The 16,013-nt window shown below is 39.3% G+C and overlaps 1 protein-coding gene across 1 annotated transcript in view; it reads left to right on the top strand.

Moving 5' to 3' along the window:
* CCDC175 (coiled-coil domain containing 175) overlaps nt 1-16,013 on the top strand; it is an 83,058-nt gene that overhangs the window by 57,062 nt on the left and 9,983 nt on the right. The window contains exons 12-14 of the mRNA XM_012560030.1: nt 4,578-4,716; nt 9,897-9,976; nt 12,005-12,157. Of these exons, the coding sequence (XP_012415484.1) occupies nt 4,578-4,716; nt 9,897-9,976; nt 12,005-12,157 (372 nt within the window). The remainder of the gene's footprint in view (nt 1-4,577; nt 4,717-9,896; nt 9,977-12,004; nt 12,158-16,013) is intronic.

The raw sequence follows: 16,013 nt of genomic DNA, 5'->3' as shown, positions 1-16,013 counted from the left end.
AGATAAACATACAAAAATCCGTTGGATTCCTCTACACCAACAAAGAGAACTTCGAAGAGGAAATCATCAAATCAATACCATTTACAATTGCACCCAAGAAGATAAAACACTTAGGAATAAACCTAACCAGAGACGTAAAATATCTAGACAAAGAAAACTACAAGGCACTACTGCAGGAAACCAAAAGAGACCTGAATAAGTGGAAAAACATACGTTGCTAATGGATAGGAAGACTCAACATTGTGAAAATGTCAGTTCTACCCAAAGCGATCTATAGATACAATGCAATCCTGATCCAAATTCCAACAACATTTTTTTTAACCAGATAGAGAGACAAATCATCAACTTCATATGGAAAGGGAAGAGGCCCCAGATAAGTAAAGCATTACTGAAGAAGAAGAACAAAATGGGAGGCCTCACACTACCTGATTTTAGAACCTATTATACTGCCACGGTAGTCAAAACATCCTGGTATTGGTACAACAACAGATGCATAGACCGGTGGAACAGAACTGAGAACCCAGACATAAATTCATCCACCTATGAGCAGCTGATATTTGATAAAGGCCCAAAGTCTGTTAAATGGGGAAAAAAGCCTCTTTAACAAATGGTGCTGGCATAACTGGATATCCATCTGCAAAAAAATGAAACAAGACCCATACCTCACACCAAGTACAAAAACTAACTCAAAATAGATCAAAGACCTAAATATAAATTCTAAAATGATAAAGATAATGGAAGAAAAAAATAGGGACAATGCTAGGAGCCCTAATTCATGGCATAACTAACAATGCACAAATAACCAGAAGAGAAACTAGACAACTGGGAGCTCCTAAAATTCAAACACTTATGCTCATCAAAAAAAAATTCACCAAAAGAGTAAAAAGAGAACCTGTAGACTGGGGAGAAAAATTTTGGCTACGATACATCCGATCAGGGTCTAATCTAAAATCTACAAGATACTGCAAAACCTCAATAACAAAAACACAAATAACCCAATTAAAAAATGGGCAAAGGATATGAACAGGCACTTCACCAAAGAAGAGATTCAGGCAGCTAACAGACACATGAAGAAATGTTCACAATCATTAGCCATTAGAGAAACGCAAATCAAAACTACAATGAGATACCATCTCACCCCAAAGGCTAGTACTAATCCAAAAAACACAAAATAATAAATGTTGGAGAGGTTGTGGAGAGACTGGAACACTTATTCACTACTGGTGGGAATGTAGAATGGTACAACCACTTTGCAGATCGGTTTGGCACTTCCTTAAAAAGCTAAAATAGAAGTAGTATACGATCCAGCAATCCTATTCCTTGGAATATATCCTAGGGAAATAAGAGCCGTCACATGGATAGATATATGCACATCCATGTTCATTGCAGCACTGTTCACAATAGCAAAAAAATGGAAAAACAACCTAGGTGCCCATAAACAGATGAATGGATAAACAAATTATGGTACATACACACAATGGAATACTTCGCAACAGTAAAGAATAATGAAGAATCCATGAAACATCTCACAACATGAATGAATCTGGAGGGCATTATGCTGAGTGAAATTAGTCAGTTGCAAAAAGACAAATATTTGTATGAGACCACTATTATAAGAACTCAAGAAAAGGTTTAAACACAGAAGAAAACATTATTTGATGGTTATGAGGGTGGTGAGGGAGGGAAAGGGGAATGCACTAACTAGATAGTAGACAAGAGTCATCTTAGGTGAAGGGAAGGACAACACACAATACAGGGGAGGTCAACACAACTGGACTAAAGCAAAGGCTAATAATTCCCTGAACACAACCAAACACTTTGAGGGACAGTGTAGCTGGGGCTGGGGTCTGGGGACCATGGTTTTGGGAGACATCTAGGTCAATTGGCATAACAAAGTTTATTAAAAAAATGTTCTGCATCCCACTTTGGTGAGCAGTGTCTGGGGTCTTAAAAGCTTGCGAATGGCCATCTAAGATGCATCAGTTGGTCCCAACCCACCTGGAACAGAGGAGAATGAAGAACACCAAAGAAACAAGAAAAATATTAGACCAAGAGACAAGAGGGCCACATAAACCAGAGACTCCATCAGCCTGATACTAGAACTAAATGGTGCCCGGCTACCATCAATGACTGCCTGGACAGGGAACACAACAGAAAGTCCCTGATGGAGCAGGAGAAAAGTGTGGAGCAGAATTCAAATTCACATACAAAGACCAGACTTAATGGTCTGACTGAGACTGGAGGAACCACCAAAGCCATGGCCCCCGGATGCTCTGTTAACCTAGAACTAAAACCATTCCCGAAGCCCACTCTTCAGACAAAGATTAGACTGGACTATAAAACATAAAATAATACTCGTGAGGAGCGTGCATCTTAGTTCAAGCAGATACAGGAGACCAGATGGGAGGCTCCTTTTCCAAGACAGGATGAGAAGTCAGGAACGGAGAAGAACTAGTTGAATGGACACAAGAAACCCAGGGTAGAAAGGGGAAGTGTACTGTCACATTATAGGGATTGCAACTGATGTCACACAACAATATGTGTGTAAATTTTTGCATGAGAAATTTACTTGAGCTGTAAACTTTCACCTAAAGCACAATTTAAAAAAAAAAAGTACAGACTTGGAAACCCTTTGGGACTGTTCTACTATGTCCTAAAGGGTCGCTATGAGTTGGAATTGACTTGATGGCACACTACAACAACAAACTTGGATTAACTTTCTGGCTCTGTTGCCTAGAGGCCTGATAAAAGCAAACTATCAGCTGCATTCTCAGGCAACATTGCTTATATAATAATGACCTCTGACTGGTACATGCATCTGGACTAGGAGAATAACTGGTGGGAAATTATTACATTGGGCTTTCCAGAGTGTGGTGACCCTTTTAAGAGGACATGTCCTTTGCAGGCACTTGGAAGGTGTGCCCAAAAGGTATTGATTTCTATTTGGGCATGGGGCTTCTAAATCAGGGAGACTACCACACCCACTGTGTAGGTCTCTTTCTGTTGCATCTGAGTTGTCACTTTGGTGGAGTAAAATAAGCCTAGCCTTTGTCTGTTGTGTCAATGCCTCGCAGACTCCTCCTGTTGGAGCAGCAAGCGTGATGCTGCCCTACTAGCATGTGATTTTTTTTTAAATTATGAGTGTATACAACTTGGATAAAAAATTTCAGAGAGCTAAGTGGGTCAAGTGTGGCCTATTCAAGTCTTATGAGTCTGAACATCTAATTGAGAAGGCCCCTGAAGTGGGTGTTACAGCAAGGAAAACAAAAACCAAAAAACCCAAACCTGTTGCCATGGAGTCGATTCCAACTCATAGTGACCCTACAGGACAGAGTAGAATTGCCCCATGGGGTTTCCAAGCAGTGGCTGGTGGATTTGAACTGCCAGTCTTTTGGTTAGCAGGCGAGTTACAGCAAGAGTGGTGTTTATTTCTGTTTCCAGTACAGGCGAGAGATAATAGGTCCAGGGCTGGTAGGTGGCTATGCCATCCTCATATTGTTGCTGCCATCTTGGGGACCAAGTGGCAGATTGTATTCTCATCCTCTTCCAGTCAGGTGAAGGAGAAAAGGGCCAAAGAAGCACATATCCGTTCCTGTTGCAGGGGCAGGACCCAGAAGTGGCACACATCACTTCTGCTCATAAACTCACTGGATATACCTAGCTGCAAGACAGTCTGAGAAATGAGTCTCTAGTTGACAGCCATATGTTCAGCTAAAACTCAGGAGTTCAAGTATCAAAGAAGGGGAGAATGGACATTGAATGTCAGCTGGCTCTCTCTGCCTTAGTCACTATTTTAAACACATCCTGATTTTTTAAAAGTTTCCATTTGAAATTAAATGAAACTTGAGTTGAGCAATTAAGCAGGCATCTTCATGTTTTGCTTTAGGTACTTTTTACCTATTTATTGTGACATTATATCCAATTATTTCTACCACTTCCCCATTTCTTATTTGCATCCACATTTCTTAGAACTTGTGTGTATTCTGTTTTGCGGCCTGTTTTTCCATAAAATGTGATCAACCAAAGGCAATTCTCTCAAACATGTTTTTGGGCTGTATATATGGTAACACTAATAAAATAATAACAGTAGAATTATATGGGCAGAAAAGATCTCTGGAGAGCCACTTGAACGTAATCTCCTTGCCTAAATATTTCTAGAGAATCAATGAGTCAGCCAACAAATATTTATTAACCACCTAGTATGTGCCAGATGGAGTCCGTAAGTGGTACAGATGATTAAGTTCTTGGCTATAAAGTAAAAGGTTAGCAGTTCGAGTCTACCTAGAGGTGCCTCAGAAGAAAGGCTTGGCAATCTACTTCCAAAAAAATCAACCATTGAAAACCCTATAAAGCACAGTTCTACTCTTGACACACATACAGTTACCATGAGTCAGAATTGACTCCACAGCAGCTGGGGTTTTTTTTGTTTGTTTTATGTGCCTGACACCTTTCTGTGTATCTCAGGAGAGAAGAACAAGACAGAAAGCTCTCCCTCTCAAAGAACTCACATTCTTCTCTAGAGTGTTTTATAAACTCTTCAAAAAAATACTTGACAATTAATTTTATTTTCTTTAAAGGTTAAATTTGTCAAGGAAGTAAAAATTAACAAAGAAAAGGAAGAAGAGCTAGTTGAGTGTCTTCCACAACTTCAAGTGGCAGAAGAAGCATTTCTGGAAAAACATAGAAGGTGTGAAGAGCTTGTAAATATTCTTACAGGTACATATGAAGTACATAGTAATTGACCTCAGCCCCAGGTGAGGATCTCACCTCTGTCTTCTAACACAAAGCAGGTCATCAATCTACAAGCAATGGTGAAATTCATCCAACTTTTCCCATTACCTGTCACCCTTTATTCTCTAATTTTTGCCTCATCTATTAGTGTCCTCTCCTCTATACCACAATCTTATTATCGCTATTGTCAATTTTTTTTTCTTTTAATATCTATTTAAAATTAAGAGTTAGTATCAACTACTTTATCTTCTTTGTCTCCATACTGGGTAAAGGTAGAACCAACTCCTTTATCTGCTACCATGTAAAGAATTTTTTTTCTTTTATTTCTTACTTATCATGAACTTGCAAATTATATCTTATTTCCAACTATGACTTTAACCATTTATTAAGTAGGTACTCGTTGAATTTTTTCACTAACTTGCCCCTGAGGGAAAGGTAGGTAAGAGCTTATCTCAGATCTAGGGGCTTAGTGGAGAAGGTGAACTGTATCTGAAAGCTTGCATATTTTCCTCTATTACACAGCATAATCATGTGTGTGTTTAATATAAAAATAATGATTTTCCCCACAAGAGTTTTTGAGTAAATTGATGGTCCTCCAGAAAGATATGGCTATCCAACCCTTGTCTGCACCCAAAGTCCAAAGTCCACACATCCAGAATCATCCTAAAAGTTTGAGCCTTTTGGGGAGTAGAAGATCATTATCCAAGGAGTCTTTGCAGGACTTTAAGCAGGAACACCTTCCAGAACTTCTGTATTCTAAATGATGAAAGAAGTGCCATGGAAATTTGAAGACCAGGACCAGAACTTACAGAAAGAATTAGAACAAGAACAAAGATGTCCACTGGGGTGGAACAACTGGCTAGCAAAGATGAATATGGGGACAGAAGTTAAAACAGTGGGTGCAGTCATATAGAAACCCAGTATGTTCAAATGTGAAATACACAAACATTCAAAAGTGAACAGTGATTTTTGCCAAGGATGGTAGATTTTTAAGAATATAAGAATGTTATAAGCATAAGTACCTGAGTAGTTGGTCTGATTCCCACTCCTCAGTTGATTTCTGGCTTCTTGTAAGGTTTTCATTGAGACAGCTTAAATAGGTTTTCTTGGTCTTTTACTACTTTTACCCAGACTCCAGATACATATGTACTCTCATACGTACTCTCATCCCAGTTTTCTACTTTCTGAACGTTTCCTCCTACCCTTTCTTGCACTAGATAGAGAATGTAAGAAACATTATGAATATAAAAGTAAGCAATATATCACAAGTATTGATTCTCACAGGTGAAGGGTAGAGAGAAAACGCTGGAGAAACAGAAAAGAGGAGAAAGTAGGAGAAAGGAAGGAAAGAGAACACAAGAGCAATGTTCTTCAGAAAGTAGGAAAATATACCTGTCAGCAGCTACACTTACAGAGAATGGAATATGTGGGCTCAGTGCACATAAAGAACAACGTTGTGACTTTTGGTTAAATATAATGGATAACACACAGGCATATATCTTTGCTCTGTCATGAAACTTCATATGTGTGTAAAAGAAAAAGATATAAACCCACAAGGAAAAGAGATTGGCAGGGAAGACAGCAGCAGATAGTAAATAACACATTTTTGGAAGGTTAACATTGGATAGAGACATTATCAGGAGAGGAATATGAATAGCAAGTTCCCACAGAAAAGGACACCATAAAAGCAAGAAGTTCTACCACCAATAACCGCCCTGACAGGGAACACAACAGAGAATCCCTGATGGAGCAGGAGAAAGGTGGGGTGCAGAACTCAAATTCTAATAAAAAGACCAGACTAAATGGTCTGACTGAGACTTGAGAAACCCCAGAAAGCATGGCCTCCGGCTTCTCTGTCAACCCAGAACTGAAACCATTCCCGAGGCCAACTCTTCAGACAAAGATTGGACTGGACTCTGGGACATAGAATAATGCTCGTAAGAAGTGTGCTTCTTGCCTCAAGTGGATACATGAGACTAGTTGGGCAGGTTCTGTCTGGAGGTGAGATGGGAAGGTGGAGAGGGTTAGGAGCTGGTTGAATGGACATCGGGAATCAGGGGTGGAAAGGAGGAGTGTGCTGTCACAGTATAGGGAGAGCAATTAGGATCACATAATGTTTGTATAAGTTTTTGTATGAGAGACTAACTTGAAATGTAAACTTTCACTTAAACTACAACAAATGAAAAAAAAAAAAAAAGATGGATCGACACAGTGGCTGCAACAGTGGGCTCAAACAAAGCAAGGATTGTGAGATGGGGAAGGACCGGGCAGCGTTTCATTCTGTTATACATAGAGTCACTATGAGTCAGAACCGACTTGACAGCACCTAACAACATAACAACCAAAACCCCATACCAGTGCTCTAGCTATGCAGCTTTAACCAAATCCTCTGTCTCTGGATCTCTGCTTCTTCCTCTGAACATGAATAGTTGGATCATTTCGGTGATTCCTCCTCTGAATATGAGGGGCTGCCCTTAGTGATTCCTGGATTTCACTGGCCAGAACAATTTTAAAAATAATTTTTAGACTCCCAACTTTAATAAAGGACAACCTAAGAAAACTCAGTTGGCAACCTGGCCTCAAAGTCATCTCCCACGTCTGTGTCTCTCACTCTGTCTTCGGGCTCGGCAGGTGTGAGGTTCAGCCAGAAGGCAGCAGTGCCCTCACAAGTGCAGGCTGGGGCTCTGGAATTAGGGCCACTCTCTTCTCTACACGGTAAATACTGTAGCCCCAATACTGTAGCCCCATTGCAGATGGCATTCTGCCCCTTGGACACACTGGAGGGCTCCTTGCTGGCAGGCCAAGAAGATAGTCTGCCCAAGCTCTGCAATGCCTGGGGGCTACACAGCAACATCAGCTGCATGAAGGAGAGGCTGTCCAAGATGCAGGCCCTGGGCCAAGAGGCCTCCCTGCTGGGGGAGCCAAGATCCCAGGTCCATGTCAGGAGAGGTCCTTTAAGAAAACTTCCTCAAAAACCAAAACTGAAGAGAAAGAGGATTAAGGAAGCCTCAGACAACTGCCCATAGGAGGACCCAGCTGGGACAGAGGGCTGGCTCACCCTGGGTCCCAGGTCACCTGCCTGTCTTCAACACCTCTGCACCTGGGGAATATGGGTCAGTGAAGGGAAAGAAGAAAATCGTCTTTATTAAAAAGATGTTCAGTTCTTAATTACCAATTATAAAATGAATGGGGAGGGAAATAAACATCCTTAAGACAGTTTAAAAAAAAAAAAAAAAAGCAAGAAGTTCTTTTCCACAGAACCTTGAAAGTCGTGGGCATTGTAGCATCCTGCTGCTCTGAAGGCTGAGATGAGTCATGGGCTAGACATTGGCTGAAAATCTTTATAAAGAGCAGACCCCCAGGGGAAATCCCCTCTTCTGTGCAGCTGGGTAACTACTCTTCCTAATGCTGGAAGAGGAATTGGACCAGAGGGTTTCAAATGGTGGGACATCAACTATGGCTGAGGGCAGGAGAGAGTTTTGGTACTGAGACCCCTCATCCCTTCCACTGCTTATCTTGGAGAATACTGGCAACAGCTGTGTTATATTTCTCCGTCCCCTTCTTCGCAAAGAAGGAGATCGTTGGATTCTTCTCTAAGGAAACAACAGTTTCAGAGAAAACCTCACAGATATTGACATCTGAGGCTGCTCCCTTCATGATCACTGTACAAGGAAACCTGCTCAGGAACTAAAACTTCTAGTGCCTCACTCTGCAATAGGATTGGACTGCCAAAGGTCACTAAACATGTGAGAAAAACCTCAGTGTGAAAGGCAGAAACTAAAGCACACAGAAAAAAAGAGAACTTGTTGGAAATATAGACAATTCAAAGGACGTACGGATACTTTTAAAAGCTATATTCTTAGGGGAATGAAAATACTACATCTATGAAAAAAGGAAAGATGCTTAAAAGAAAGATCAGAGAACAAGAAAGAGCTAAAAAGCTCTTAGAAATTAATAGTATAAAACTAAAATTTTTTAATTCAATAAAAAGATTAAAATTAAAGTTAAGGAAATCTCCCTAAAAATAGAACAAAAAAGAGAGAGAGAGATGGAGAAAAGGGTAAGAATATGAAGACTATTCTGAGATGTTGAATATCTAACAGAAAGGCCATTAAAAGAGAACAGAAAAAAATGAAAAGGAAGAAATTATCAAAGAAACAATGCAGAAATATTGCCAAGAACTGGAGAACCTAAGTTTCCAGTTTCAAAAACAGAAACAAAAAACCCATTGCTGTTGAGTTCATTCTAACTCACAGCGACTCTTAGGACAGAGTAGAACTATCCCATAGAGTTTCCAAGGTTGTAATCTTTACGGAAGCAGACTGCCACATCTTTCTCCCACAGAGTGGCTGGTGAGTTCAAACCGCCAAACTTTTGGTTAGCAGCTGTCCATGCAATCACTGCACCGCCAGGGCTCCTTATGATACTAGTAGATTACCTAATGTAGATGACCACGAGGGATATAGTATTCAGAAAGATTTTACATTCGTTGCAGATTTTGTTATGAATTAATGTGGATTGACACAGTGGCTGCAACAATTGATTCAAACATAACGATTGTGAGTATGGTGCAGGACTGGGCAGCATTTCCTTAAGAGTTGGAATCCACTTGGTGGCACCTACAACACATGGAAAACTAAGGAAATAAAAAAAAAAAGGCCATTTTTAACAAAAAAATTATACAAGAAAATGTAGCTCATCAGTGAATAATACTTACATTGTTTTAATGATCAAAACAGTTGAAATAGATTTAAATAAAACCTCAAACTTTATGGGGTGGTTAGAGGGAGGAAATATGGAGGTTGTGAGTGTGTGTGTGTGTGTGTGTGTGGAAGGGCAGTGTGTGGTGGGAGGGAGGATAGAAGTTGTTGTTAGCTGCTGATGGGAGCAAGCATGCTAAATCCTCTTCTACTATACTAGGAAGTCAATCAAAAACGTGTTAAAATGACAAATCAAGAAATAGCCATATAAGCATACTTTAAGAAAATGGGAGTAAATGGCAAAAGAAATCTAAATGAGTTAAAAAACAGTTGCTTTTGGGGGGTCAGATACCTGACTGCTGACTTTTGTTCTAAGTCTTGTAATAGTATTTGACTTTTAAAACTAGGTGCATGTCTTACTCTGATTAATTTTTTTAACTGAAGAACTTTCTTTTTTTTTTATAGAACAAAAGTATGAGGAGACTTTGCTAAACAATAACATTGCTCAGTTGACAAGAGATTTTTCAAGATACAGTCGCCACACGGTAAAGGGTCAATGTATTTATTTTTCTTTCTTTGATTAGAATACTGTTACATACAGACAGTAGTACCTTAATTATCTGGCACTACTGGAGTTTTTAGGAAATTCACTTTTATTAAGCTTACCCTTTTAATACTAATATTTTAAAATTTTAGTATATGAGAGTAAGTCAACAAGTTTTGCTACAAAAATATCAAAATGTGAAGCAAAATGTGACATATCCTCCATGCAGGTCTATACACTTCTGAAGACGGTGTTTCCATCTCTGTAAGCCTTCCTCAAAGAATTCTGCGCTCTTCAATTTATACCTCAACAAAATGGTAGTTTTGGCATCCCCAAGGGACTCAAATCATGTTCCTTTTAAATGTTCTTTGATTTTGAGAACAAAAAGAGGTCTTAAGGGACAAGATCAGGGCTCCAGGGTGGATGGGGTTAGGTTTCCCAATGAAATTCTCGTAGGACAGCCCTTGCAAACCCTCGAAGAATGAGCAGGTGCATTGTCATGATGGAAAAAAAATCCCTCCGCGCAGTTTTCCTGGCCTTTATCTCACCTTGCAGTTTTCAGTTTTCTTAAAACTTCCTCATAATAAGCCCCTGTGATCATCCTGTGTCCTTCAAGAAAATGTATCAAGATTACGCCTTTGGAATCCCGAATAACAGTCTCCATAACCTTCTGAGCAGTCTTTCCTCTCTTGGCTCATCTTTGAGGTCCTCCCGACCTTCCTTAAAATGCTTTATCCATCTAAAATCTGTTGCTTTATGTGGGGCAGCATTCCCGTAAACTTGTTGCAAAGCTTCAATAATTTGAGAAGTTGTCCATTTGGGTTTTGTTAAAAATTTTGATATTGGCCCTGACCTCAAAATTATTTTTTTCCACAGCGCAAAAAGGATCTTTTTTTTTTTTTTTAAGGCACCGTAACGAGACTAAGACAAGTGTATTACTGAGACAGTTTGTCTGCAGCCATCCGCTGATAAAAGAGACATGTTTAAACACGTTTTATTTGGAATAAGCCTGTGCATATATGAACTAGAACCCCAGTAGTAATACTTTTTGGCTTACCCTCTTATATAAATGAATATATATGCACACATGCATATATACATATATCTGCATATATGTATGTACATGTGTATATATGTGTGTGTGTAGATGTCGACTCTGGAGTTGACTAACATGTATCTATGGGAAACTTTCTTAATTTAGGGGTCCTTGGTTTCTTTTTTTATAAAGCAAAGAGATTGGATTATGCTTTTAAAGGTTCTTTTCAGATCTTTGCTTCTGTTAAATTTCTGTGGAGACAAGGACAAGTAGGCAGATGTTGCAGGGGGGGAGATGGACAAAGTAGGAGCTGGTAAAGAAGTATTTACTACCTTTTTAAAATTTGTAATCAATAGTTAATGTTAAGCACACGTATATGGAGTTGGTTAATTAAAAATGGAAACGTCCTATTCTTTGAGAGGCACTGATATCAAAGGTAACTTTTAATATGTTATGGGTGTAGAGAAATAGGAAAGAAAAACTGCAAGTATAATACACATACAGTTCTATTAATAAGAGGCTACTCATGATTATACAACAAAGAAAGATCATGTGATTTATGACAGTATGATAACTGAGAACTGAATAGCTCAGTAGAGAATTCTGAAAAATTCTTAAAGTAATATTCTTCTTCCTTCAAGAAATATTAGATCCTCCCTTTAAAAGTCTCAATAAATTTTCTCCTTTCATCCTGTTTTGCTGGACAGTTGTTTGTACACCAAAGTATGTTCTGTTGTGAAGTTGTATCAGTGTTTGAGTCCTTAACTTGGAATTCGTGGACCCCTTTCCCAGAGTTCATGAATAATTATCCATAAATCAGCTTTGGGGTTTAATATAAAAATTTTCTGAGGGAAGATGTCCATAGCCTCTGCCAGATGCTTCAGGAATTAGTTAAAAGCCCTCTCTGAATGTGGTCCAGGAAACCTAGACCTGCTAGTTGGTGCCCTGTTTGTTGAACTCTATGGGCTAATTATGGATTTTATGTTTGAACAGGATAAACTGAAGCAAGAAGTAAAATATTTACGAGATCAAGAAAGCATTAAAATCAAAAATCATTTTGAAATTCTAAAGAACTTAGAAAATGAAATCTATGCACATGACCAAAAAGCAGAACTTTTGCTCATGGAAAATAAAAGATTAAAAGCAGTAAGTTCAAGAGCATATCACTTTTGCAAATTGGTTATGATTACTCTCCTAGGCCTGTAATAATTGTGAGAGAAAAAGAGAGAATGACTCTTAAAATTTTTTTGATGGAGCATAAAGTACATACAGAAAAGTACCCAAATCATAAATGTACAGTTCAGTGAACACACCTGTGTAACAAACACACAAATCAAGAGTTGGGCATCCAGTGGTACAGACTGGTTTGAAGGCAGAGCCCCACTCTCATGCCCCAGGGGCTGGTGAGGAGCAGGCCTATCTATTGGCAGTTTGTTGTTGGTGCCCGTGGGGTCAGTTCTGATCTCTTTTTTTCCCAACAGGGGAGGGCCCAGGCCTTTCTTTCTGGAGTCAGAAGTGAAAGAGGGAACATTAGTACTAACCATACGGAAATAAAAATAATCATAAAGGAATGCTGTAAACAACTGCATGCCCAGAAATTTTGTTGTTGTTATTGTTAGCTGCCGTTGAGTCAGCCCCCAACTCATGGCAACCCCATGTACAACAGAGTCAGACTGTTGTGATCCTTAGAGTTTTCACTGGCTGATTTTTGGAAGTAGATTGCCAGGTGATAGTAAAACTATCTCTGTGTGCAGGTAACATGATATAGCATACAGAGAATCTTAAGGAATCCACTAAAAAACCAATAGAACTAATAAAGGAGTTCAGCTAGGTTTTAGGATTTAAGATCAATATACAAACATCAATACACAAGATTTGGGAAAAACGTATTTTCCCAAGGAGAAGACCCCCTACAAGTATTTTTTTGTTTTGGCCAACTTAAATATGTGAAAATTTAGGGATGTAGATGAAGTAATCAAATGTCTACTTATAATGTTTGAAGTATTAACTTAATTACATGCTCATCTTAAAATTGACATATAAAATAACATTGTTTTTTAAAATGCAACCCTTTCCTCTCTTAAAGAGAAGATGTTGCTTTTACTTCATTACTACCAAACCAGCCAGCAAACAATGCATAGGATATAGACAAGAAAAGGACATAAACAGGGGTTTATTTAACATGGGTCCCAGGACTTCCTTTGTTACTTGTGGAGTTGTGCCTTAAGTTTGGGGCAACATGGTCTGAATAGAGTGAGGAATGGACCAGGCCAAAGAAGCTCCAAATGTCTGGCTTTATACCATCAGGCTGGGAGAGGACCATGTCAGTAGTCAAGGGTCAGCCTACTACCATTAGGCGTTTCCTGCAGCATCAAGAGTACCTACTTTCACATTGTACTTCACACTGTATCACTGGGTCTCTAGCAGCCTGACCACGGCCTACTACAGCAGTCCAGGAGGAAGAAGTTTTTAAAAATATGAAAGAGATCAGCAATGTCAAATTCAGCAAACAGACCTATTAGGTTGGACCATTTGTGCAGGTCAAGGTTGGTCAAATATTAGCAATTTCATGTGGTTCACACTGACAGTATCAAGACACTTGAAAATGTCTTTTGGATTGACAGATTTCACTGAGAGTTGTTTGAGTGAAACAGTAGGAGGCAGAATCTAGACTGCACTGAGTAGGAGAGTGAGTAGGAGGCTGGAAAGAGAGTAAAGTCTGTGGTTTGGAGAAGTTCAGATGTGAAGAAGAAGGGAGAGACTGGATGTTGTGTAGAGAAGGAATTAAGACCTGGAGAAATTTTGTTGTTGTTACTGTTTTAGGAAGGAGAATATTTGAACATATTATGGGCACTTTAAAAATCCTTTCCTGTTCCTCCAGGTCAGTCTCTGGCTGGCTGCCTGGTTGGCTGCCCTCCCTATCTCTGTCTCTTGCTCTCTCATACAAATGCATAGAAACTTCATTTGAAGCTTTATTTTGAACTAAGCAAATTATTTTTCAAATGTGAGAAATTGCTTAGTAAAATGAGACATTGAGGAAATTTTGTCACCAATTGCTAAAGAAGCTGGAGTGATGGTTACAAAGGTTGACTCTGGACCAGGCGCAAGTGCCCCACCCCCCACTTCTATTGTGGACTCAAAACCCTGGGGTCGGTGTGGGGGGTTAGCAGGAAAAAGATGTATCTATGTGTGATAAGCAGTCCAGACCTCAGGTCATGTCAGCATTAACTGAATGAGACAGACACAAATTCTGTTTTGTATATAAGCCCTGTGTAAAACCATACTAATGTACAGACAGATATTTTTTCTAGAAATTGTCCCTCTTCAGATACTGTGTGGTTTGAAATCAGGAAAGGTGTGCATCAGGGTTGTATCCTTTCACCATACTTATTCAATCTGTATGCTGAGCAAATAATCTGAGAAGTCAGACTATATGAAGAAGAATGTGGCATCAGGATTGGAGGAAGACTCATTAACAACCTATGATATACAGATGATACAACTTTTCTTGCTGAAAGCAAAGAGGACTCAAAGCACTTACTGATGAATATCAAAGACTACAGCCTTCAGTATGAATTACACCTCAACATAAAGAAAACAAAAATCCTCACAACTGAACCACTAAGCAACATCATGATAAAGGGAGAAAATATTGAAGTTTGTCAAGGATTTCCTTTTACTTGGATCCGCAAATCAGTGCCTATGGAAGCAGTGGTCAAGAAGTTAAACTGCATGTTGCATTGGGCAGATCTGCTGCAAAAGATCTCTTGAAGTGTTAAAAAGCAAAGATGTCACTTTGAGGACTAAGGTGTGCCATCGTATTTTCAGTCGCCTCATATGCATATAAAAGCTGGACAATGAATAAAAAAGACCGAAGAAGAATTAATGACTTTGAATTATGGTGCTGGCAAAGAATACTGAATATACCATGGACTGCTAGAAAAATGAACAAATCTGTCTTGGAAGAAATACAGCCAGAATGTTCCTTAGAAGCAAGGATGGTGTGACTTCGTCTCACGTACTTTGGACATGTCATCAGGAGAGACCAGTCCCTGGAGAACATCATGCTTGATAAAGTAGAGGGTCAGCAAAAAAAAGGAAGACCTTCAATGAGATGGATTACACAGTGACTGCAACAATGGGCTCAAACATAACAACGATTGTGAGGATGGTGCAGGACTGGGCAGTGTTTTTCATTCTGTTATTCATGGGATCGCTATGAATCGGAACCAGCTTGACGGCATCTAAGAACAACAACAAGAAAAAGAATGAAGTAGAACAGTCATAAAAACAGTCCAAGACTTACTATTAAGATATGTTACACAGTAAGTACAAAATGATTTATGTTAAAAGAAAAGCAAAACAAAATCTTGTATTTTTCTCTCTGTCTCTACACACATGCACACACACACAGGTAAAATGACCTTACGTGCAACAGAACGAAACACTGCCCGGTCCTGCACCATCCTCACAATTGTTGCTATGTTTGAGCCCATTGTTGCAGTCACTGTGTCAACCCATCTCGTTCAAGGTCTTCCTCTTTTTTGATGACCATGTACCTTACCAAGGATGATGTCCTTCTCCAGGGCTGGTGCCTCCTGATATGAACAGGCCATCAACTGTCATATACAAGTTCAAAGTTGAAGCTAAAGAAAATTAGAACAAGTCCACAAGAGCCAAAATACAACCTTGAGTATAACCCATTGAATCTGGAGACTTCCTCAAGAATAGATTTGACGCATTGAACACTAATGTCTGAAGACCAGACGAGTTGTAGGATGACATCAAGAACATCGTGTTATCATACATGAAGAAAGCAAAAAGTCATTAAAAAGACAGGAAAGAAAGAAAAGACCAAAATGGATGTCAGAAGAGACAGATAGATTGAATAAGTATGGTGAAAGGGTACAACCCTGATGCACACCTTTCCTGATTTTAAACCACATAATATCCCCTTGTTCTGTTCAAGCGACTGCCTCTTGGTCTATGTACAAGTTCTGAA

The sequence above is a fragment of the Trichechus manatus genome, unplaced genomic scaffold (assembly GCF_000243295.1).
Source record: "Trichechus manatus latirostris isolate Lorelei unplaced genomic scaffold, TriManLat1.0 scaffold00010, whole genome shotgun sequence".
In the NCBI taxonomy this organism is placed as follows: Eukaryota; Metazoa; Chordata; class Mammalia; order Sirenia; family Trichechidae; genus Trichechus; species Trichechus manatus.
Note: the sequence above shows the minus strand (reverse complement) of the source record. Positions and strands in the feature narration are given on the sequence as shown.